A 24221-nucleotide genomic window follows, 5' to 3' on the forward strand; every position below is an offset into this window, starting at 1 on the left:
TGAAATGGGAGGTGTGATATATATACTTATCACCCATCTAGGACACCTCATGGTGATTCCATGGCTCTCGTATCTAGCAAGCTGAGTATTTCGGTAACAAGTCTTAAGTCAAGGGAAGCAGGGTTTACTGGTCTTTTGTATGAGTCTTTCAAACTCATTTCTTCGCCACGGTTGACCTTCACCCTGACAAAACTGTAATGCTACAGGGTGTGAAAGTATCCCGGAAAGAGCTATGTTATTCTATCTCCATATGGTGGAGAGGTAGAGCAATGGCTTAGTGACGAGGTAGTGTTGGAATGGAAAGACATGAAGAAGTGGCAACATTACTATATTCAAGGAAGTCGAGGTTCAAGGCTATATAGACACTCCAAAACAAATTCGCATGGATTTAAAATTTGCGAATAGTGCGATGACGAGTCGGGTTTAGATAAGAAACACATCGTCATTCAACTCGATTTCACAAATACCATCCTTGAAATTAAAGGTATCTTATACCCGAGGAACATTTAAGTATGCTAGATAAACCCGACATGCTGTCATATTTGTTATTACTGGACTCTAAACACCAGATCAAGTTTCCAACACTCAAACAAAAAACTATGTGGATACGGTCGAATACTCCAATAAGTGAAGCACTGACACTCTTATTTTAGCGTAGACGAGAGGTGTCTATGTGCGTATAAAGGCAATTTGTCAGTAAGAGAAGGAAAGAGATTAATAAATCATACCTATCTCGTATTAACACACTAATCCACCTTTTCCAAACCCCCTTATTTCGACCTAGGAAATCAGCCGCTAACCTCAAAGAGTCTTGAGAATTAACTTTCTGCCGCGTAAAGAAGGATATAGGGAGGGAGGGGAATAGCTTGGTATCTTAATTGTATGGGAGAGTGATGTTCTAGGTTTGGGAGGTGGACTTGATGGGAAAGGAGGTAGTTCTTTTCTTGGATTCTGGGACGATGATGCATGTCTTCCAATACGCGGCGCGCTCCTAGATTTTCTCGGACGGAGAAATGCGCTGTGGAGAGCTACTGTGGAGATGGAGGAAATGACAAGTTTCTTAAGCGCCGGAGTTCATTGAGAAGTGTTAGAGTGGAGAATGAATAGGAAGGAGCTGGCAAATGAATTTCGATAACTGTCAAATGGACAGGTATATTCGATGGTTCGTTTATTGTCATTTTCATCTGCTCAGGTGAGTTAGTGGAAAAGGTGATTCTGCTGTGGCAAACTACCTGTTTTGAACTGGGTTTGTAGACATTATATTCGTTCTGATCACCATTCAAATCATCCAAGATCCATCATCCATCTGATTTGAAGCCGTCCACTTCTCCAAAAAGTAAGACTCCTTTAACACTTAAAATTTTCTATTTCTAACTCCCCATCCATTATGAAATCATATCTACACACTCCCTTTTCGCCCTTTTCAATACCCAAAACAATTCGCAAAATAAGTAACACTAGCAACCCAATCCGAAAACACCCCCCTAACACCCACCTCCCTAATCATCACATCCAGCGCCACCATCGCATCCCCATCCTTCGTGATCGCCGGCGCCACACTACTATAATAATACTCGCCAGTGGCATTAACCGTCGCCAGGGGTCCCGAACGCTCAAAACTCCAGACCACGATATCGAGGCCCAGACGCTTCGCCTCCTTCGCGTAAGGCGAGGGGACGATCTTGTTGTTGGCGTCTAAGGAGAGGACGCCCGGGATGGACGGCGCGACGGTGGTGATGCCTTTTGATTTATAGGTTGTGAGATTGGCGACGGCGGCGGCGTAGCCGGCGGGATTGACGGTCGGTTCGTCGAGGAAGAGGGCTTGTTTGCCGAATGCCGGGTCGGATTTGAGCCAGTAGTAGAGGTCGTCGATGAGGAAGGATTGGGGGAAGACGCGGTTGGGTTTGATGCCGGCGGTTTTGAAGGCGTCGATCATTTGTTGGGCGTAGGCGGCTTGGGTGTAGGTTGAGTTGGCCGAGGGGAAGGGCATGGGGACTTCGGGGGTTTTGAGTTCTGGTGTGAATTTGAGGCCCAGGTTGTCGACCAGTTTGATGTAGTCGTTGAGGGTTTGGACAGTGCCGCAGGTGGAGTAGAGATCGGTTCGCCAGGTTGGCGTGCCGGCGATGTATTGCTTGACGGTTGTGGCATTGGGGTTGAATCCGTCCATTTTTCCGCAGAGGGTCTTGAATTCGGCTTCGGTGATGTCGGAGGTGCAGCATTTTGCGCTGGCGGGAGCACCGTTGGCTGCTGGTGTGAAGTTCTTGGTGCATTTCGCGGCTAGAGGAGTTGCGAGGATGTTGGTGGTGGTGTGAAGATCGCATTGAGCGTGTCGACAGACGAGTTTCTTGTCTTTGGTAAATACAACGTCGCATTCCAAGATTCCAGCACCCATTCGTGCTCCAGCTAAAAGAGATTCTGAGGTTTCTTCTGGAAATTGTAGAGGTGCTCCTCGATGACCGATCGACATGTCTGTTGGACGGAAAGGGCCTTCTGAACAGGATTCCAGTTTTGACTTGAGCGGTCCGTCGTCCATGTTGTTGATCAGATAATACGGACGAGGACCGAGTTCTGCATTTTTGATCTTTCCATGCCAGTTATTGCCATGATTATTAAATCCCCAACTTCTCCTTTCAAGAGACTCTTTGCCTTGAGGAGCTGCAACCACGAAGCCAGCAATTACAGTCAGCGAGAGAAGTGACGAATGCATCTTGAACGATGACTAGAAAGCGAACGATTGACCAGTTGACAGAGGCAACAGAGGAAAGAGCGAGGACCGAGAATCTGAGAAAACCACCTACCTTTATAGTCACTACCTTATCATTGCCCTACGGAGAGTCTAGCTTGCATCTGGAAGTTCTTACACCGTAGTACATGATGGTTAGTTTTCGGCTGCACCAAGCACATATTCTGACGACCGCCAAGCACGTCGAACTTATCCGCCAAGACCCCAGCTATTCCCACGTTGACAGCTTTATTGGATCTCGCTGGCGATGAAATAGAATCGGCAACAAGCTTTCGGCTTCCACCCGCACGTTTTTCTCAATTCAGGTACGAATGGAAAAACGTGCATGGGAGATCCAATGATAGGAATTGAATTTGAGAATGGTCGTACTTTGCGCTCTGTATCTGCATATCAGATACCCGAACCCGCAGTTACTAGCTGTCAACCCAGCTTTTTGACTCAAGCTGGGTTATGGGAAGATGCGAGTAGGGTTGCTGTGGTACATTTGATGTACCTAGTAGCCAAGAGAATGGATGCAACCTGCAGTTTGTAATCAAATGCAAGATAGCTTTAGCAGCACGATGTTGTGGGTAGAAGATTGATATGTGCGGCGATTCCGAGAAGCATCATATCTGAGAATTGGGTCGTTGTCGTTTTAGCAGAAAGTCCCGGTTAGAGGCAGGGTTCGCTGCGAGATGTTAAACATGAGCGACACCTTCGAATATATACTCATCGTCTGGTCTTTGCTCGCCTTGCGATGTAGCTGACCTACAGGTAGGGTGGTCAGTAATCTGTAGATCTTTTCAAAGGTTACATTTCCCCTGCATCTCGTATTTCACACTGCACGTTTCTGCATCAAGCGATTGCAGATTCCATCCAATGTCATGAGATGGGTACCTCGCTTTACCCAAGTATAAAGTTGCTAGGCATTCATGCCTTTGAGCTTGAGTTCTCGAAAATTGAACGATTTCGTTTTTCGATACCTGAACTCGCTCTAACTTTCGTGGTACAGTAGTCTCGTGACATGGAACACCAATCATTTGACTCAATTTCTGTCCGATTTCAAGTCTTTTGAATATAGTGTAATAATATCCATTCGTATTGTTCTCGCAACGACTACCCCAAAAATAATTTCGTCGGACAGCAACTAATGTCAAAATATGGAACCGCTCACATGACTTAACGGTTCTAGAACGGATCAAAAATCTGAGCGGATCAAACAACCGAGCAGCTCCAAAAAATTAACGGCTCCCGAAATTTAACCGCTCCCAAACTCGAGCAGCTCGGCGTTGGATTTGGGAGATGTCGCGACATGCAACAAAACATCACCCTTGTTGAAGGCCCGATGTTGAATTGCCTGATTGAGGACAAAAAGCAAAAGCATGCAAATTTCAATTAACAAGAGAGGTCGAACTCTTGATTAAGTATTTTGCTAGGGGTGATGGAACACATACTCTAGGTCTCTCACCTCGTTATTCATTATTGACACAGTAGACAGTTCTCAAACCTGTACACTCCCCCACGTGACCCTCACAAATCCCATCCCATTTCATACGAGCCTCCCAATCCCCATCCCCAATCTCAAACCCTCCCAACACTTTACCAAGCAACACCCATCAAATCTTCACCAACCAACACACCTACCCGCCTCTTTGTTGCAAATCGCACTTTGCTCGCACTCTCAAACTCCTTTTGGGGACTGACTACCTAGTACCTACACGTAACCCTTACGCGAGCGAGCGAGCGAGTGCGAGATGCGGTGTGCATGCCGTGGCGGGCGGGCTCGTTTATCGCATTTGGGGCGCCAATCACGGACTTCCAATTGGGAGGAGGGATAGCGGACTTGGGAGGAAGGAGATGGGGAAATTCCGTTGATGGTTTTGGATTTAGTTGGATGGTTTGCTGAAGGGTGTTGTTTTTGGGATATGGATGTTTGGGAATGGGAAAATATGGAAGTTGCGGAATACCAGACAAACGGTTTTCCTCGTAGGAAAAATTCATAGACAACCTCGGTACGTATCTCATACAAATCCCCCCAATTCGCTTCTCGCACAATCCTCCAATTCAAGCTACACCCACACATCATAAGCCGGACCTCCCGCCCAAAACGCACCACAACGCGAGGTCTACACCGAATTCAAAACCTCGCATCTCTCCAAACTCCCATCCTATCAACATCCACATTTCATAACAACCTAGCCCAATCCAGCCCCCCGCAATCTTTTGTTGCACGTCGAGAATTCCTCGCTCTCGCTTTCGTATGCGGGATCCCGTGGGTTGCATGGCCAGGCCTGGCGGTGTTTCCACGAATGACAACGGATAGGCGGGATGCGAATTAACTCACCTAGACTAATTTTCTTTTTGCTGTTTTCCTGTTTATGTGCAAATGCTCTTGGTGTTGTTGCTTCCTGCGAAGATTTGATTGGAGAGTGAGGATCTAGATGCCACCGCTTTCCCAGGACTTTTTTTTGTGTTCCAGGATTAGGTGCTGAATAGCTAGAATTCATTTGTCAGACGGTGTGAAAAGCTGCGTGTGATTGGAGTAGAGAATAGTTTTTAGTAGTAGTAAGTATTTTAGCAAGTGCGGGTAGGTAGGATATTAAGAGTTACTAGTAGGGTAAGAAGTAAATATAGAAAGAAGTTAGTTTGCAAGTCGCTAACGGCGTATCTGCACGTTTTCTTGCCTCTTTACAATACATACGTTCGTTAGTCTTTTCCAAAGACAACTTGATAACAAAAAATAGCGTCTTTCTACGCGTCAAGAGACTGAGTATTAAGCAAACCGCTTTCAGTGGCGCATTAACATGTGCTGTTGCACGATTTCTCATAATCGAGTATACCACAATGTATTGATAATTTCTAACCATCTATTGCATCCAAATGACCCAATGCAAACTCCGTTCTCGGCTGCTCGTGCACTACGAAATAGCAACCTCAACCGAAGCCTACCGCCTCTCACGATACCTATCCCTCTCCCCATCCCTATACCTCCCACTACTCCCCTCATCCCTATCCCTTTCCCGTTCCCTCCTATAACCACCCCCCCTCTCCTCCCTTTTCTCATCCCTCCTCTCCTTCTCCCTCTTATACTCATTAACCCTCGGTCTTCTCTCCCCCCCACCCCCAGGACCCCTCCTCTCATTCAACCTCTTAACATCACTCTTCTGCACCCACGCCCCCAGCTCCTCCGCATCCTTGAGTTCCTTCGCGCCCAACCCGAGTAAATTCTGTCTACGCTTAACCTCCTTGATTTTCCCCTCTTTCTGCCCTTTCCAGCCCATGCCGCGGAGTAAGGCGGCGCCGAATTCTTCGACGGGGACGCGCTCGTAGTCTTCGAGGGTTGAGACGTCGGGGGCGAGCGCGACGGCGCGTTTGTAGGCATCTTCTTCTGAGAAGTGTTGTTCTGGCTCGTTGGTTACGGCGGTGGGGATGACTAAATCCGGTCCTTTTTTCTCTTTACGCTCTCCCAAGAGCGCGGCGAGGGCTTCTTCGTCGGCTGTTTTGGGAGTTTCCTGCACTATATCTGCCTGCTCCTCGACTTTGACATCGACGTCTTTCTCTGTTTTAACCTCCGTAACAGGCGACTGCTCTCGTTTCCTAACACTCAAACCCCACTGAATCTCCCCATCTTTACTATTAACAACATCAACCCCCTCCGCCTTCCCACCTTCCCTCTGCCTGGCAGCCATCTCCCTCTGTCGCTGAACTTCAGGCGGTAATAAATTCTTACTCCCACCCTTCCTCTGCCGTACCTCACTTTTCCAGTCTCGATTCCCCAGCTTCGGTATCACCAGCACACTCTCCTGCTCTCTCCTCCTCCGTTCCTCATCGCCCTTTTTGATTGCGCCACCCTCCCCAAACCCAGTAACACTCTCATGTTTCCCCCTGCCATTTCCCCTACGTTCATTTTCCGAGTCAGAGCCGTCGTCGGCATGGAAGGCTGCTCTGGGTCGTTTACCTAGAGAGCTGGATGGCGTAGGCTTGACTAAGGGTTTCGAAGATTTGGATGCGAGCGAAAAGCCTTTGATCGCAATTTTACCAGTACTGGTACCATTAGGGGCGCTGTCCATAGATGGCGACATATCTAAAAGTCGTTGCAAGGGTGACAGGACCCGTGAAGTGTTGCTTGAGGTCTCGCGCTGCGTCTGAGGTTGTGTTCGATGGCCTAAAATCCAAAGATCTAGCCCCCAACATGATGTCAACGCGGTCATGTGACTTGAGCACTTAGACCGCATCTTCTCAACGCCGAGGGATAACTCGCACTGTAAAATTTCAATACTCTGGCACTACACATTCGTCTCACAATGACAACTAATCGGTTATAACTTGAATAAGGGTGGTTATATTATATATGCTATAGTTCTGTAACCCACCGCAAGTACAGAACTTTCACTAGCAGGCAATGTTGACCTGCCTATTTCTACTCTAACCATAGGTAGACCCTCCTAAACACCTATGCCCAACCAGACATTTCATGCTACACCAACGCCCAGCAAATCGCTAATTCCAATTCCCTTTATTTAACACTATTAGCACTGCCTGCGCTATTCCTATGCGCATGTCCCTGAGCTTGTTGACCGTTGTTCGGAGGCGGCACATTTTGACCTTGCACGGCAGCCAATCCTGCTGCAGCCATTGCCTTTTGTTGATTTTCTTGTTGTTGTCTCAACATCTGAGCATAAAGCTGTGGACTCTTTTCATTCAAACCTGTAGGTACACCTCTTGCTTGACCGTTCATAGCCGAAGACGCCCCGGCGGCAGCATTCATTGCGCTTTGGGCCAGTTTATTGTTCGCTTGGTTCGGTTGCCTTTGCATTGCTTGAAGTTGCTGATTGACCATGGTGGTTACTTGGTCGGGAGTGGCAGTTGGATATTGCTGCTTAACACGAGATTCAATGCGACTGGTATCTATGTTGAATCCTGGTGGATGTTGTCCCATTCGAGGAGAAGCTGTGGGACCAAGTTGATTCTGTCCGGGAGAGGAGACCATACCATTGATCGGAGGAGTTCCGGCTTGCACACGATGATCATTTGCGTTAAAGGCCATCATATTCTGCATCTGAAATCCATTTGGTTGTTGCATTCCATTGTTCGCCCGTGGTGGCGAGTTGTGAGTCTGCGGTGACTGCCCGTTAGGTTTACCCTGTTGCTGCATCTGGATCATTGCTCGCTGTTGTTCAGCTGTTTGAGCAGCTTGGTTGATGAGGCCAACGCTAACAGCTGGATTTGGCATGGGTAATTGACCTTGCATGGACTGCATTGGTGCGGGTGGTACACTATTCATATTTTGAGGCACACGAAGATTATTCTGCATTTTCTGCGCCATCTGCTGCGACATTTGTTGAGTCATTTGGGGTGGCATTGGCCGAGGGTTTCTATTCTGCCCTGGGACCTGGAGGTTCTGTCCATTTGGTACTCCGTTTGGAGGCGGAAGGCCATTTGGTGGAGGCGGTCGAGGTTGGGATCCCGCAATAGGTGGCCCACCCGGTGTTGGGCCTTGCCCCTGTGCATTTCTTTGCTGAAGCATGACAGCCTAAAAGATTAGTTAATGATGTTCATGGTAAATATACGTGGTATAAATAAATAATAAATCATACCCTTCGTTGAGCTTCCTGCCGCTGTTGGAGTTGTAGTAAGCGCTCTTTGAACTGTTCATCTCGATCATGCTTCAGGCGACTAAACTCCTGCGGCGTATGAAGGTTCCTCGGCTGTGCCGGTTGTTGATTCTCGTTGGCTTTCCGCATCGCGGCCATGCTAGCAGCTTGGTGTTGTTTCTGAACATTGGTTTCCCGCTTCTTGGCTAGTTTTCGCATCGCGTCTACTAACGTCAAATGCTTCTGTTTGCGGCGTTGGTCGACTCTGATGCTTGTTGTCGCACGCCTTCTTGGTGGAGGTTGCGCTTGTCCATTGGCCATAGACTGCGCCTGTGCAGCAGCGGCTTGGGCAACTACGTTTCGATTTGCAGCTTCAATTCGAGACATGTACGCCCGGAAATAATGCGTCTTCTGCATATCATTTGGGAGACCTTCCATCTGTACCCATCTTTCAAAGCACTCCCAGGGAGTACGGCGTTCATTACCAGCGGCAAACAGCGACTTGCTTGTGAGCATACTCGATATTAGTGACCAGTTATATGTGCACTCTCGCACAAGAGACTTGAGCTCATTGTCTTCATCCCACGTCCACTGTGAGGGAGTTCGAGTCTCGAAAAAGCTCTGAAGTGGCATAGCGAATTCAGAAGGTGGACGGAATTGATGTGATGAATGGATACGGTCGCGAATATGCTTGTGTTGCGGATCGAATAATGCAACATGGGTGGTCTCAGGTGGCAGAATGGGCCTCTTTTGGCCTTGTTCGCCAAACACCACCTCGTCTTCATCATCATCTTCGTCCTCGTACTCGTAACGACTCTTTTTCCGGGGTGGTCCCTCAAACTTCAACTCCATCCTGCCCTCAACGTACTTGCTAAGGGGGAGGGCTGGTCGCCGCCACAGTCGGTCCGGATCGACTTCAGATGTTAAAATGTCGGACCGTGGAACCCGCAATGGGGCACCATACATTGGCAACTCTTCCAAAAGTTTGTCGGCTGTAGGTGATCTTCGTAACCCAAAGACAACATCGTCATCTTGCAGAGCAAAGATAGCAGTGGGAGCAACAGTTTCCAAAAGATTGAGCCGCGGCTCTTCGTCGAAATCATCAATAGGTGAGTCCACACTACCAGATGCTACAAGATCAGGAGTGGAATGTGGAATTTCCTGGCTGGAAGTTTCCGTCATCTCAATGTCCTTTTCCAGATTCAAAAACTTTGGCGGGACTGTCTTAATTTGAAGGAGCTTCCGGTCTTCTGGGCTGGCTTCAACCCACTCAGCACACGCAAACGCCAAGTTTCTTGCGACGGTGGATTTCCACTTATACTCCTCCCGAAAATCCGTCCGCATCCATTTGGCTTCTTGCAACAGAACATCCCAATGAGTTGTAGGTCGGTTTGGCTCGGGGGCACGTTTTGGTTGCCTTAATGACCACTTATTCATATTCTGTAGCTGGTAAATTCTTTTGAGGATTTTGTTCGTTTGGCTTTCATGAATTGGAACATAAGCATTTGCAGTGGTGATTGTCTTGTGCGCTGTAGCTAGCAAGCTATCCAAGGCAGGAATTCCTCGCTTGTCATTAGTCGCGGAAGCAATGAACAGAGGCTTGAGATAGTCTTCTTGTGGTTTTGCACCTTGCGATCCGGTTGGCATCAAAGCTATGTCATTAGAAGACGACTTATTGGTACGTTTTTGAAACGTGACCGTAGAAAGTTTGCTTCGTTCCCTCTCCTTGGCCTTCTCGACTAAGCTGCGCATACGTGTGCCGGGAGATTGAGGTGTAGAACTTCGTGAAGGAGATGTTGAGGTACCCGATGATCCAGAAGTGGTATTGATTTTTCCGAGGCTTTTGTCCGTCGCAGTAGGTCTTGGAACCTCACCAATAATTTCTGCGACGCTTTTGTGCCTGATGGTGTTAGATGAAATCCTGGTAGTCATACGCTCTAGGACCGGAGGGGCAGCAGCAGGGGTGGTCGGGGTTGTACGGGCAGTCGCTGAAGTCGGCGTCGTCGATGACCTCTTTGCATCAACAGGGGATTCGGAACCTGATTCCGCAATCTCATTTACGACGGATGGAGTCTTTTCCCCATTATCTCCTGCCTCAGAATCGAACGAATCTTTGATTGTGGTTGAATCGACTTCCATCGCAGCATTTGGAGTCTGGCCTTCAGGGTCCAGGTTCGATACATCCGCATCTTTGGGCAATTCAACTAGCGGAGCTGAATCGTTTCCAGCATCAGGTGCTACTGAGGGTGTCTTCGTCTGGCTATCCACAGCTCTGGATTCCGCGGAAGTTTTGGTTGTTACCGTATCGATATCCATGGCATCCTCCAGAATTTGCTCTCCACGGTCTGTCTTCAAAGCCTCGGTGACAGCGGGCAGCTCTACTGGTTTTGTCGACTCGTCCGTCCCCAGGCTCCCGGAGGCCTGACTTTCAACATGTTTAGGCGATGGTACCAAGTCAGGTGAACGCTCTTTGCCTGATATCTCTTGCTCCAGCTCCTGTACCTTACCACCTTTGAGTAATTCCACTGGCTCGACTGGAGGTTCTGCGCCAGGTGTATCCACCACCGTCACCTCAACAGCGGGGTGTAGCTCGACTGACTCTGCTGGACTCTCTGACTTCTTGGACTCCGGTATCTCTAGGACATCAGACCCTTCAACTGGTTCGACCGAGTTAGTGCTCGAGGGTACTGCCTTTGGTTTCGCGATTTGTTCGGATACATCGTTCGAATCGTTATTGGAAATAGACCCATCTTCTGGGAGAGGGTTTGTTTGTGAGCCTCTTCGATCGAAGCGTTCCAGGACAACCATAGGCACCGTCTTCTTTCTGGTCCCGTTTTCGAGCGGAATCGTCGCGACATCATCTTCTTTCAATTTAGGCGTAGGAGCCCTGACCCTCCTTGAAGTCGATCCGTCGCGCTGAGATTTCTTCTTCCGTAAGGCATCAGCATTGTTCGTGTCCGGACTTGGCTTTCTTGTGGGAGACTTTTGCTTCGAAGATTCTGACCGAAGCTGTCGACGCGTTGGTAGATTAGATTCATCGAAAAGGCGATCCCTAAAATTATCAGTCAGTCCAACGACACCTACCGATTGAATAATTGATTTTCAGATTCCAAAGCGCAATGCAAGACTGTAATGCACGTACTTTAAGATGTCGGTGACTTCAAGGAATCGATTCTCTGCGATGCTGCTGGCTGGCGCGTCGGGGTGCTGGTATTTGATTTGGGGGATGGGGCCTTCATTGTCGCAAACCGCGAAGAACTCGCGGAGCTTTCTCTTGCGCGACGTAACAATCCCACTACAACCGTCAGCATATTGAAAATTAGATGCATCGATGCGGCAAATCATGCGCTTTCGAATGTTATAGGTGAGATAATTATTGTACCTGAGTTCATTCTTTTTGGATCGCAAAAGGCGGGAGCGGTCGGGCGGCCCAACCTCACTCATAATAAAGCGACAGCGACATCCGTTTCACGAAAAAACGGATGCGGTGACAATCTTAATGGGTGCACCAGAGATGGAGATCGTGAAATAAATGATGAAAAGTCGTGATGTGGTGGTGCTGTGATTGATTATGGTTGTCGTCTTCGACTTCGGGCGGCCATACAATGTTCGATGCTCTTGCCTGGGAGTCGCTTGGAGATTGAAGAAACTACTCCGAACCCCTAACTCGTTCGAGCGACCGACTCGTCATGGGAAGCGAGCCTCGAACGGAAAATGGGACAATATGGAATTCACGAACGTAGTGCTCTACGGATTTTTACACTTGGGGGGTTTGATCTATGATATGCATCACAAACTCAAAACGGATGATAGACGTTGTTGTGTTAAAAATTTTGTGTGTAAATGTTTGGAAGAATGATGTAGTCTAACTCCGGATTCGAGTAACCTTAACACTCCGACTCAATGAGTCTTGGGCAGAGGTGGTAAAGATCGATAAACTATAAGTGAATCTGTACTTGGTGAATTTAGTATTGCTAATGAAGTACCTTCATCTAACGGCTTTCATTCGATTATGAATTACAAAGGAAGGAAGTCTGTAGACTGGTGACATGTTGGTTATATCTCTGTGTAACATCGTGAGCGCTCGGCATTGGAAACGAACTATCGTGGTGCAGGGTCACGTTGTCAATGTCACGTTACCAGAACTTCCTCCTCCTCTTTCTCTTCCACTTCCACTTGCAGAAAATTCGACATGGAGGTGACATAGATTCTAAATTTGATGTACTAATTATTGAACTGCAATAAACTAGAGCAAAGAATCGTTTCGTGCTCCAAATGTTCAATAATTATAAGTCTCATTTCTTCTTTAGTTCTTGGCAAGACATTTTATCGTCTGAAATCACAGCCAGACCACAATCTCACAACCAATCAATTACTAACTGTCGAGATACTTTCCACCTAGAATTCCAGATGGTAACCAGTAGCCGGGTTCGAAGTTCTGGTATTGTTCGCTCTGCATCACAAAAACAACAAGTAACTGCTTCAAACTTTACAGCGTCACTTCCTGGATGTTTTCCCAGTCTGCTGGAAACAGAGCAAACAAACCCAATTTTACCGAGTCTCATTGCCTTCATTTTAATAGCTTGGATAAATCTCTTTACGTCTTCTATATCTCGTCTTCAATCATACCCAGTCCAGCGTTCCTGGTTGATCAAGGTCGAATGTGGAGAGTTAGCACTCCAGATGAAAAGGGGAAGTACAGAGTGTTCCGAGTCTTTTTAAAGAAGACTCGAGGTCTACTGCTGTTGGGAAGACCCTTTCGAGTAAAAAGATCTTATGCCCCAAAAGTCACCACGCCACAAGTGACAACATCCAACTCGTTTCGCACTACGTAAATTCGATTACACTCGAGACTCGAGAAAGATTTGTGAGAACCTCGTTCAAGTAGGAAGGGTTCGAAAATATCCCCGTTGACGATGTTTGCTTCTTGAGAAAGGTCAGCAATGTAAACTCCCTAGAGTCCCTGTTCTACAGTATGTCTGATTCTAACGTCGTTATGTGGTCTTCAAGGTCAGATTAGGCTGCTACATAAACCACAATATAATGGGTGTAATCTCACTGACGTTTCCAACATAACAAGGACGCGTACAACTAAGCATTCTAGGCATCTATGATTGATCCTTGCTATATGGTGATGGCGGTTGTCCTGGGAGGCTATTCGGGGAGCGGATCCGCTTGCACTTTCCGACTTTATCTTTGCTGGAGTCTTTCACATCATACCGACACCAAAGGAAAATACAGAAACAGATCTCATGACAAATCATATCTATGAGCTATTTTTATTACTCTGTTCCTTTCCTCCTGCGCCATGTAAGACTTTGCGGAGTTTCCTTGCTAACCAAACTCAAGCTGGAGGTGTCTAGAGTACGGGTACAACAGAGGTAACCTTTCCATCCTCGAGACATAGATAGAAATGGTAGAAGACAAATGACCATCTGAAACCCCAAATGTGAGATGAATACCATGCTGATGTCTTGTATCACAACGACAATCGACTGTTCAATGGAACTTAGGTCGGCTACTTACGTCGGCCCAAATATCATTTAGTATTCGCGTGGGTAACATGAAAATAAACTTGTGGACTGCTTCAGTGTCTCAATCGAATTTGCGGAGTGGTATGGAATCTCCCATTGATTGGGGATGGTAACAAGCCGTGGTCTGTAGCATAAACGTTGAAAGTCGGCGGCAATAGACTTCAAATAACACTAGTGAGTTTTCCAGACTGTGGCGAATTTATTAACAGTCGCTACATAAAATGAACCAATGTGCTTGAAGTAAGATGTCAAAGTGAACTCAGCTAGGCGTTGAAGCATGGACGAAATCAGACCATTACCAGGAAAATATCTTGTAGAAGAGAATTCAGGTAGGGCTGTGAGGCTCGAAATGACGCGATTCAATTGATAGAAGTAATTTCTTGTTTGACTGTGCTCTCTCGAAATATAACACAAAAGTTGCAGGGGTAACACAAATGAAAGATACTGGCAGACACAAAAGGGGATGCGTCACGTGGGGCTCGGAGGCTGCGCGCTACTAAGATTCGCGACTTTCCGAACCTCAAACAGTCCTCCAACAGTTTTTTGAATCGCACAACACTCCATCACCGCCACCATGCCTGTCGTCAAAGGAGGAGTATGGACGAATATAGAAGATGAGGTGCTCAAAGCTTCAGTCTCAAAATATGGATTAAATCAATGGGCGCGAGTGTCCTCACTCCTCGCCCGTAAAACACCAAAGCAATGCAAAGCGCGCTGGTCAGAATGGCTCGACCCGGGTATCAGGAAGATCGAATGGAGCAAGGAAGAGGACGAGAAACTACTCCATCTTGCGAAGTTGATGCCAACGCAATGGAGGACGATTGCGCCTATGGTTGGAAGAACCGCTACCCAGTGTTTGGAAAGGTATCAGAAGTTACTTGATGAAGCCGAACAGAAGGAGGCTGGGAGCTTAGGACTGGGTGGGCCTGATGGAGGAGAAACCATGGCACCCAGTGCTGACGATGTTCGAAGGCTACGACCCGGCGAGGTGGACCCAGATCCGGAATCGAAACCTGCGAGGCCTGATACCATCGATCTCGACGAGGATGAAAAGGAGATGCTGAGTGAAGCGAGAGCCCGTCTGGCTAATACGCAGGGAAAGAAAGCGAAGAGAAAGGCACGAGAGCGACAGTTGGAGGAATCCAGACGGTTAGCGGTTCTTCAAAAAAGACGGGAGTTGAAGAATGCCGGCATTAACATAAAGATTGTCAACCGGAAGAAAGGTCAGATGGATTACAATGCCGATATTCCTTTCGAAAAAAAGGCTGCACCTGGATTTTTCGATACGGAGGAGGAGGCGACCATGAACGAGAAGGAGAGGGAGGCTTTTGATCCTAGAAAACAGCAACTTGCGAATAAAAGGAAGGGCGATCAGGATGAGGATCCGGACAGAAAACGGAGAAAAGGAGAAAAGGAAGCGCCATCTGCTTCATATCAGGCTGCGATGAAGGCTGGACAGCAACAGAAAATCCGAGAGGCAGAGCAGAGCAGCAAACGTAGAGCTTTGGTGCTTCCCTCGCCACAGGTTGGAGAAGGAGAACTGGAAGAAATTGTCAAGATGGGCATGGTAGGCGAGAGGGCGAATATCATGGCTCGAGCCAGCGAAAACGATGCTACAAGAGGTTTAGTAAACACATATTCTACAGTCAATAGCGGTGCGCCAATCCGTACACCCAGAGCTCCTGCTCAGGAAGACCACATCGCGAACGAAATACGCAATATTCGTGCTTTAACCGAAACGCAGTCATCTCTCTTAGGCGGAGAGAACACACCATTACATGAAGGAGCTGGCAGCACGGGATTCGATGGGATTACACCACGGAGGCACCAAATGGAGACGCCAAATCCTATGGCTACTCCATTTCGACAAAATGGAGTTGGACAAACACCATTGCGGCCGCCTGGTCCTGGGCAGACTCCTATGCGTACTCCCCGGGACAGCTTTGCGTTGAACGCGGATGGAGAAATGCAGCTCGTTGGACAAACACCTCGAGATTTGAAGTTGGCCGAAATTGCAGCCAAGAATAAGCTGAAGAAAGGACTTTCTGCTTTGCCAAAACCAAAAGATACAGACTGGGAATTAGAATTGCCGGAAGAGCAGCAGGAGTTGGCCGGGCTGGAAGAACTCTCAGAAGAAGACGCCGAGCTTCGCGATCGTAGGAATCAACAGATTCGAGAAGCAGAAGAAAAACTTGAGTTTAAGAGACGGACCCAAGTCATGCAAAAAGGCCTTCCCCGTGCCTCGATTATCGACATTGACTCGAGTCTCAAGAATGCATCATCGATATCAGATCCAGTCCTGGCAGCAATCGAACAGGAAGTTGCTTTACTGGTAGCTAACGATGCTATCAAATACCCAATACCTGGCATCAAAGTCCGAGGAACAGCCAAACCTATTGAACATATAGACGATGACGCGCTTGCCCAGGCCCGTCTTCAGGTCCTGCTTGAAGTCCCTGAAGACATCGCCGACCAGAGCCCTGAAATCTTCAAATCCGCATGGGAAAATGCCCATACCTCCTCTCTCCTTCCCGGTCTCGCCGGCTACGACGACGACGAAACCTCCGAGCAATCCCTCCTCATCTCAGCCTTCGACGTAAGTCCCCCCCCCCTTACCCATATCCCACCTAACACCCCCAGAAAATCCAACCCCAAATCCTCACCATCGCCCAAACCGGCAACAAAGCCGAAAAGAAACTCGCCCTCCACCTCGGCGGCTACCAAAACCGCTCCAAGACTCTCCGTGCGAAGATCGGGGAGGCGGCCGAGGCGCTGGCCAAAGCGACGTATAGTCTGGATTCGTTCCGCACGCTGCAGATTAGCGAGGAGGCGGCGGTGCAGAGACGACTGGAGGGACTTAGGGAGGAGGTGAGTTTTGTTAGTAGGAGGGAGAGGGAGGCGCAGGAGGTTTATAGGGGGAGGATTGAGGAGGTTAGGGGGTTGAGTGGGGGTGAGGGGAAAGGAGACAGGGAAGGTGGTTTGTATATGTATGATATAGCGGAGTGAAGTTACGCTTGTGGATGAAGTGTAGTAAAAGGAAGAGAGAGTCGTAGGGGCAGATATAAGTGGCATTACCTATAAGATATCTATTTGACAAATTCGACAGAGAAACGTACACTTCGTTTATTACTCTCACTATATCAGACATCTCGAAACTCTGTTCGTTTGAGAACTCCGATTTCCATGGGCACACAACTACGCTCAATTTTTAAATGTGTAGACAATTTAGTGTGACATGTTAGTCAGTACCTCACTGCCACGCCACTTGTCCATTGCGAATGAACTACGGATAGCAATTGAAAATGTTTTATCATTGAGTTATATTCTATTATATTCCATTTCACCTCATCTTTTGTTCATGATATTCACGTACCACAACTTTCCCTTTCATAAACCCCTTTCAACATCATCGCGTGCACCTAGGAATCTCATTCGTCACTCCACCCAGTTCTCCATCCACACCACCAGCCATCACACCTCAATACCTCCTAAAACCACCATCCCCAAATCTCCACTTCCCTCCCACCCAACTACATCCCCGCCTTAAGTTCAAAAACCGTACCCGCCAGTATCCCCGCCCCAACAACCCCCCCATCATGACACGGAACCAGCGTCACGCGCGGCACACCCTTTTTACCCTCAAACTCCGCGTCTAGAATCTCATTGATAAACCGCTGACAGTCCGCGAGGTAGTCTTGGAAATGGGTGATACAGCCGCCTGTGTAACCGACCATTAACTCCTCGACGTCTTCAGAGGATGCTGGTGCATGTACGGGGTCATTTGGTAGAGAGGAAGAGGGCGAGGAGAGTGGTGTTGGGAGAGGTGTGAAATGAAGTTCGTCTGCGCATGCTAGGAGGGCGATTGTTGCTGCTGCCGTCATAGCCGCAGCGCGGATTTGAATTGCTTTGCTAATTTTGAGGACGGTTTCTGCTGCTTCTTGCGTCCATGACCAGGCGTCTGGGTTTGGTGAGGGTGGGAGTTCTGTTTCTAGTTGAAGTAGTAGAGAAGGCTGTGAGCGTGAGAGGTGAGGGCCGATGTTACCTAGGAATGTGGTCGTTAGGCCGCCTCGTTGGAGGAGTTGTGGCGGGAGGGTGGTGATGGGGATGTGGAGGTGGTTGGTGAAGCAGTCGAGGATTATGAGGCGGCCTAGTTCGCCTACGTAGCGTCCGGCGGTCATGTATTCGAAGGGCATGAAACCAGCTGTTTCTCCTTGTTCGTCTAATTGCCTGTCCCATTTTGTGATGAAGTCTAGCTCCCGCAATGGGGCTGCAGTGCCATTTATCGACCACTCTGTATTGACTGCAACTTTCATGTCACTCTTCTCCAAGTCGTTGATTGCCGTCACGTTAGTGGGCCTTTTGCTCGGCTTCAGTTTGCTGAGCGCTAGAGGTATAGTAGCATTGCAACCTGTGCCAACAATCAGGCCCATGGCTGCTTTCTGATTTGGTTTTGACCTGAAATTGTATGCAAAGGCGACGAGTGTGGCAACAGCGTCGTTGACAATCGCGGTGATACGTAGAGTTGGAAGTGATGGTTTTCGACAAGATTCATATCCAGCAAGGAGTAGCTTTCCCAGGTTGGCATTTTCAGATAATGAGAACCCTTTGCCCATTGACATAAGCGTCGCCTCTGAGAGGGTATGTTGTCTGTTGTGATGTTAGCATGGTCAATATTAGTTTGAAATCTGAAAGTTGAATTTACATCATTGGAAAAGAGAATGTAACTCCAAGTGATATCTCCTCTGGCAACTCTTGCAATATCCGTGCATTCTCAACAACTTCAGCTATACAACAGCCAATCCAGGCGAACAGATCTTCCGCTTCGTTATGTTTCAATTGTTCTCCAATAGGCCAGGATTTCTCCAGAACCCGGCGGATTCGGGAGTCAGTATTGACATTGGACTGGTGACGGTGACGGTTTCCACGGCCTCTGAAGTTAGTATCTTGCCTGGCATCTGTCCCTACGAACTCTACGAAACCCACTCGCAAATTGGTGCCCCCACTGATCAAATCAGATGTTGAAAAATGGTATATTATATGTAACTTACATGTCTATTGCAAGATACCTAAGATTCCAGTTAGTTTCAATATCTCCATACAACGTCTATTGCCCAATAATCCTTCTCTCCGCTGGCTATCACAAATCGAGGAAAATCACATGACACTCTTGTTCACCATTTGCATCTCATTCCCCCAGGATACCACAATAGAAAGAACTCACCGTCCACTGCCCTCACTTTCCGGACGCAACAAGCTCTCCTCAATAGGCGTACTAAGAAACTGCTCCTCACTTTCCAGCGCAAGTCTGTTATAAGTGCACGTTAACGCCTTGGCTAGACCATGTATCTTTGGCGTATCGACATCCAAGGGTCTCAAGAAGTCCTCAACCGTACTCGGAATAGACATGGCTGTCGAAAAGAGGCAAAATGCTGCATTAGATATGGTGCAGCTGACCTTGTATATGCGTCGACCCTTTTAGCCTCGTGATGTACGCAGCTTCCGTGTTTGGATAGCTGAGCGTGTGCATGCGAGGGGTGTGAGTGGCCACTCGGATACAGTAGAGGATCAGTTCTGAAGAACATCTGTTGGTTTGGGGCGAGAACCGAGAGTTGTCCAAGGTAATCTGAAATATCTACGAAGTGAATGTGTAAAAGGCTTTTCCCAAAGGAACATTTGAGGTCTGGCCAGCCGTCGTCGTTCTCCAAGTTTGACCGACAGTCCCCGATCACCGGCCCGAGCCGGAGGCAATCATTAGACGCTCCTGCATCATCGTCCAGACTCAAAGAAGACTACCTACATCGCATCCCATGCACCTTCTATTATCGCGACCATGAATGCCACGAAAATGCCATTTTCGGAAAAACTTGATAGAGAGTACACTTTACCTCAGTCCCACACGAGGCGCGAAATGCCACCACGGAGATTACGAACATGGACGGCGGGTTTTGCTGTCGTTGCCTTTCTTTATTTTGCATGGAGCTACAGTCATGGCACAGAGCTGGTCGCGCCTTTACACATCGCAGATCAGTGGTCTGCGAGATCTGACGGACGTGTAGACTGTGGGAGAGGAAGAGAGAGGTTGGAACAGGGTGAGACGGGTATGCAGCAAGTGGTGGATAAGCAATTAGTTCCTTTGGAGGCCCATATAATGAGCAAGTGTCCAGATGCACAGGTAAGAGCTCAGTTACTCAACTTGCAGTTCCTTTTTATGTCCGTATTACTGCAAAGCAGACCTAATTACTTGCCTAGGAATGTCTAAAATTGCTCGTCTTACCAACTATGCAACGGGTAGTCGACAAAGTAAACTTTACCCTCTCTTTTATCGGCGCAACAACCGACAATGACGGCGTATCCTGCAAACATGGTCCACCAGAATGTCTGGGGAATATAATAGAGCTTTGCGCTGCTTCCCTATACGCTGATCCGAAAATCAGCCTCGGATTCACAATGTGCCTTGAACGCGAGTACCAGAACATCCCAGACAAGTCTCTTTTGGAAGATTGTGCGTTGGAACACGGAATCGATTTCGAGAAGTTGACCGAATGTGGCGAGGAAGATAATGGTGGGAAAGGAGTCGGACTTCTAAGAGATTCTGTGAGAAGAAGCACCGACGCTGGGGTTACAAAAAGCTGTACTGTTCGCCTTGATGAAGAGATCTACTGCGTTCGAGATGGTGGCCAATGGAAGGACTGTCCTTCTGGCGCGGGTGTGAATGACCTGGTTCTGGCTATCGAGAAGAAGTATCGAGCTTCAGAGGCTGGAACACCTCAGTCCACAGCTCACTAGCTTCGCCTACTGTATAATATAATTTCAGCTTATCCATCCCGGCTTCTTCGTCACCTCCCATATGCTCTAAGGTTTCGATGATGCTTTCCAATCCGATTGCTTTTCCGGAGGCTTGAGTTGCGCCAGCTTCCAGTGCGACATGGACGATGTGGATGTGGAAATGGTAGTACGTTGGCTGGTAATGGACATACAGCTTCAACTGGTCTCTTTCCACTCCCTGGTTTCTATAGCACTTTACCGTACTATCCAGCAGCAACTCCCTCATTTCGTTCAACCACCTTATATGCTTCTTTTTCAAATCTCTCAAACTCCAGATGTCTCTTCGCTCCACCAATCCCAACAAATGCAGACTTGGTATTGTCTTCCGATCCCAATTCAGATCCGGAATCAACAGGAAGCCCTCGTCGCCAGCGGAACCTAAAGGCGTCCTGAAAATCACATCCTCGACCTCCGTCTTACCTTCGATGATATTGTAAACCCAATTCAGACGACCTTCAGCCCTTTTGTTTTCCATATACGGCCGGACCTTCGATCGATAAATTTCCGCCGTCTCGCAAACCAATCTAGCGCCCTGACTGGAGTATTTCTTGATATGCTGGGCAGTACAAGGATATATAAGATTGACCTTCAAATCCTGCATTCCTTCATCACCAACTGCTTCCCGACTTCCATCCTGCGAATTATTCGAGTTAGGTCTAGACGATGCGAGATACCAGAAGTAAATGTCGTTTGCGCCGAGGTTCTGAATTGAGGATAGTATTCGAGGGATGTGCGAAAGGTATGCCTGTGATGATGGGAAAGGTGAGCGTTCTAGAATGAGAATGCCTGGCTGCGAGTTTATGGAACCATAAAGGCTTATGCGTCGACCTGCTTGATCTGCAAGAATTGTCAACAAACACTCCTTTAGATCGGCTTTTGCGTACCTTGATTCAACACCTTCTCGAACTTGAAATTGGGAATCAGAGATTCAGGATTCGACACCTCGCCATCCATATTGTAATTTGGGGGATTGAAACCAGCAGGGAAATTCAAATGTCGAAATCCGGCATAAGCTGCAGGGCAAGTTGATGTTGGCGGTGTACTCAAAAAGATTGGTGGTGGATGGAGGGGTAGAGGGGGAGCTGTTACCGGGCGGTGAAACCCGGCAATAAGTGGACTAGGACCCTGCCTCAACTCTTGGGATGCAAATGGATTTCTTTCAAGCTGAGATTTGAATTCCCAGACTCTATCGTCTTCCGGACCAGATTTTTCGCTCTTGTTCCAATCTGATTCTTCCTTGATGTAGGGCGGTTGTTGATGTGTTCGATTTGTTGGCCTTCCAACTGACCCTTCGAGTACCATTCGTTCTGCATGGAATGCTCCTTGAGAATTTTGTGGAAGATGAGGACTACCAGGTTGATATGATCGATGAAAATTAGAACCCAAGGATTGCGTGTTCTGGTGTTGGAACGAGCCCGGAATTTGATTTTGGAACTGATCGAACGTCTTCTGGTCAATCATTGGAACCGACTTTGCCTTCGAAACATGGCCTCTTGGTGGGATTTGGAGTAGAATATCTCGCGGTGACATTTCATCTGGCTCCATTTTAAGGATCGACGTCGAAGTTGCGGGTTTGAACGCGTCCAGCCAGTCTGGCTTTCGAAGGTCAGTTTTCGAATCCATTGAATCCATTGTCTTTGCAAACCAATCGGGTCAATGGCTTGTCGATGGAAAACAAGCCGGTCACCAACGAGACGGTTTGTTGTGCAGAACAGAAATTGGAGCAATTAAGCTATCTCGGGATTCCCCTGGTCCGGATTCATCTTGCCGTGGAAACCGCTCGAGAAAGCATTGAAGGTGAATCAGCGTCATAGCTCTTGTAGTTGTGTTGGGCTTATAATTGAAGGTCAGTGAATGTTGCTTTATCTTCGTAACTTCATTATGTGTAGAGATAGTCGAGTACGAAGTTCGAAAATCTCATATACTTCGTACTCGACTACCTCATATAATTGAGACCAATAAGTTTCGTTGTTAGTGGAATATATATTTCTATACAACTTTTATATCTATGGCGCATATTTCGCATTCTCCCTTGTTACTATTATTAAATGGAAATGTACTCTCAAGCTCTGCAAGTCATTTTAAACATACACCGGAGGCAATGTGCTTCCTCACAATTGGAACATATATCATTATACAATTTCTACATAAAATCATCTCGCTTATTTTTCATCCATCTCCTCCTCTCATTATTCTCCACCACCCAGCAGATACTCCCCTCCCCTCTCCCCTCCTCACTGACAAGCATAAGTAGTACTAGTCGCGGGCCTCAAATCCGTAATCGTCACACTCCTACTAATCACCGGCCCAACCCCCTGCATCTCGCTCACCACCAGATTACACCCTTTACAATCCACCAGACTCGTCGACGTCTCCGTCAACGGATGGTACGTGAACGTCTGTCCTCGCTGCGCGGTTGCGGAGCGCCATATCGTCGTCGAGCATGCTGCTGCGGGTTTGATTTGCGGGGTTGGCTGGGACTCGGGTAAGGGCGTGCTGAGAGGGAGCCAGATGGTGGAGGTGGAGGTTGCGCAGCCAGTGTGGCAGGTTGCGCAGGCGCCGGCGAGGGTGGCGGTCGGTGTTGAGGGACAGAGGGGGTCTATGGGTGGTGCGGGGATGGTTTTGGTGCGGATGGCGATGCATTGGGGGATTGGTCCTTTGCATTGTAAGGTTGGGCAGTCTGATGCTATATTAGCTTCACTGCTTGGCGAAGGAGGGAGATTTGAGTACCTGGTCCATAATCCGGTGTCAATACCGTCTTGGTATAGCACGCGTCCGCGATAGTCAAGGTAGTGATGAGAGAAGTGGTGACAAGCTCAGTATCGCCCACATCCCTCTTAACAGCAGCGGCCGTGACCGATTGTCTAGCAAACGTAAGCCAGAATCCGCGTCCTAAATGATGAACCACTTACGCAGCGAGAAGTAATATCGAGAAAACTGAAAAGGAAGGCATTCTCCGCCAAGAATCGCAGGATTATGACAGGAGGAGCGTATGTAGGAATAGAAAAGAGCGATGGTCCCTGAACGAAATTTCCGAAAAAAAAAGATTTGCAACGCCAGGATATTTAATCGAGCAGCGGATATATGTGACCATTTTTGTGGCCACGTTCCTCGATGCTATTTCCGTCTTCAATTATCCATTTCGGTGCAGCATGGGCAGCGAAGAATGCATCGAGACCAATTTCGTGCGGAGAAAGAGTGGCGGATGGCTGGGCGTATTGCCCGCTGACGGTTAATAATTTAATTGTGCACATGTCAATTGGGGTATTCTTCAATTTATAGCTTTGCATCGTGGCGTACAGGCACACGAAGGCTAAGATGTAGTGATACACTACTTTATATTCTGGGTCCATTTTGCCTATATCCCCTTTGAGGATGTGGAGTGGCGGAGAATTGCGCAAAGTTTTCTAAAAGTACATATCAACCGAGTAGGCTCCCATATAAGTTTTCGTAGCGCCATTGAAATGCGTATACACCTTGCGCTATATGCAACGAGCAGACCAAAAGGTCAAATAAAATCCTCCTATTACCTCCATAAATGCAGAA

General features: G+C 47.8%; 8 protein-coding genes across 8 annotated transcripts; 2 read left to right on the forward strand and 6 right to left on the reverse strand.

Moving 5' to 3' along the window:
* Positions 1-1423: 1423 nt before the first annotated feature.
* Positions 1424-2707, reverse strand: GLAREA_10942 (PLC-like phosphodiesterase; the record flags this gene model as incomplete). Its single annotated transcript, XM_008079133.1, has 1 exon — positions 1424-2707. One exon carries the CDS (start codon positions 2705-2707, stop codon positions 1424-1426), a length of 1284 nt encoding a protein of 427 aa, XP_008077324.1.
* A 2960-nt stretch (positions 2708-5667) lies between these two features.
* Positions 5668-6804, reverse strand: GLAREA_10943 (uncharacterized protein; the record flags this gene model as incomplete). The annotated part of the gene is made up of 1 exon (XM_008079134.1): positions 5668-6804. One exon carries the CDS (start codon positions 6802-6804, stop codon positions 5668-5670), a length of 1137 nt encoding a protein of 378 aa, XP_008077325.1.
* A 434-nt stretch (positions 6805-7238) lies between these two features.
* GLAREA_10944 (Homeo) lies at positions 7239-11760 on the reverse strand (the record flags this gene model as incomplete). The annotated part of the gene is made up of 4 exons (XM_008079135.1): positions 7239-8255; positions 8320-11368; positions 11459-11611; positions 11699-11760. The coding sequence occupies 4 exons, from the start codon at positions 11758-11760 to the stop codon at positions 7239-7241; spliced, it is 4281 nt and encodes a 1426-aa protein (XP_008077326.1).
* Positions 11761-14424: 2664 nt separating this feature from the next.
* Positions 14425-16856, forward strand: GLAREA_10945 (Homeo; the record flags this gene model as incomplete). The annotated part of the gene is made up of 2 exons (XM_008079136.1): positions 14425-16446; positions 16491-16856. The coding sequence occupies 2 exons, from the start codon at positions 14425-14427 to the stop codon at positions 16854-16856; spliced, it is 2388 nt and encodes a 795-aa protein (XP_008077327.1).
* A 524-nt stretch (positions 16857-17380) lies between these two features.
* On the reverse strand, positions 17381-19256 carry GLAREA_10946 (Actin-like ATPase; the record flags this gene model as incomplete). The annotated part of the gene is made up of 4 exons (XM_008079137.1): positions 17381-18497; positions 18553-18852; positions 18899-18916; positions 19072-19256. 4 exons carry the CDS (start codon positions 19254-19256, stop codon positions 17381-17383), a joined length of 1620 nt encoding a protein of 539 aa, XP_008077328.1.
* Positions 19257-19695: 439 nt separating this feature from the next.
* GLAREA_10947 (uncharacterized protein) lies at positions 19696-20636 on the forward strand (the record flags this gene model as incomplete). Its single annotated transcript, XM_008079138.1, has 2 exons — positions 19696-20022; positions 20100-20636. The coding sequence occupies 2 exons, from the start codon at positions 19696-19698 to the stop codon at positions 20634-20636; spliced, it is 864 nt and encodes a 287-aa protein (XP_008077329.1).
* Positions 20637-20702: 66 nt separating this feature from the next.
* GLAREA_10948 (mRNA decapping enzyme DcpS N-terminal) lies at positions 20703-22307 on the reverse strand (the record flags this gene model as incomplete). Its single annotated transcript, XM_008079139.1, has 3 exons — positions 20703-20811; positions 20870-21512; positions 21560-22307. 3 exons carry the CDS (start codon positions 22305-22307, stop codon positions 20703-20705), a joined length of 1500 nt encoding a protein of 499 aa, XP_008077330.1.
* Positions 22308-22909: 602 nt separating this feature from the next.
* On the reverse strand, positions 22910-23628 carry GLAREA_10949 (uncharacterized protein; the record flags this gene model as incomplete). The annotated part of the gene is made up of 3 exons (XM_008079140.1): positions 22910-23355; positions 23406-23539; positions 23588-23628. The coding sequence occupies 3 exons, from the start codon at positions 23626-23628 to the stop codon at positions 22910-22912; spliced, it is 621 nt and encodes a 206-aa protein (XP_008077331.1).
* Positions 23629-24221: the final 593 nt, after the last annotated feature.

The sequence above is a fragment of the Glarea lozoyensis genome (genome assembly GCF_000409485.1).
Source record: "Glarea lozoyensis ATCC 20868 chromosome Unknown GLAREA11, whole genome shotgun sequence".
Lineage (NCBI taxonomy): Eukaryota > Fungi > Ascomycota > Leotiomycetes > Helotiales > Helotiaceae > Glarea > Glarea lozoyensis.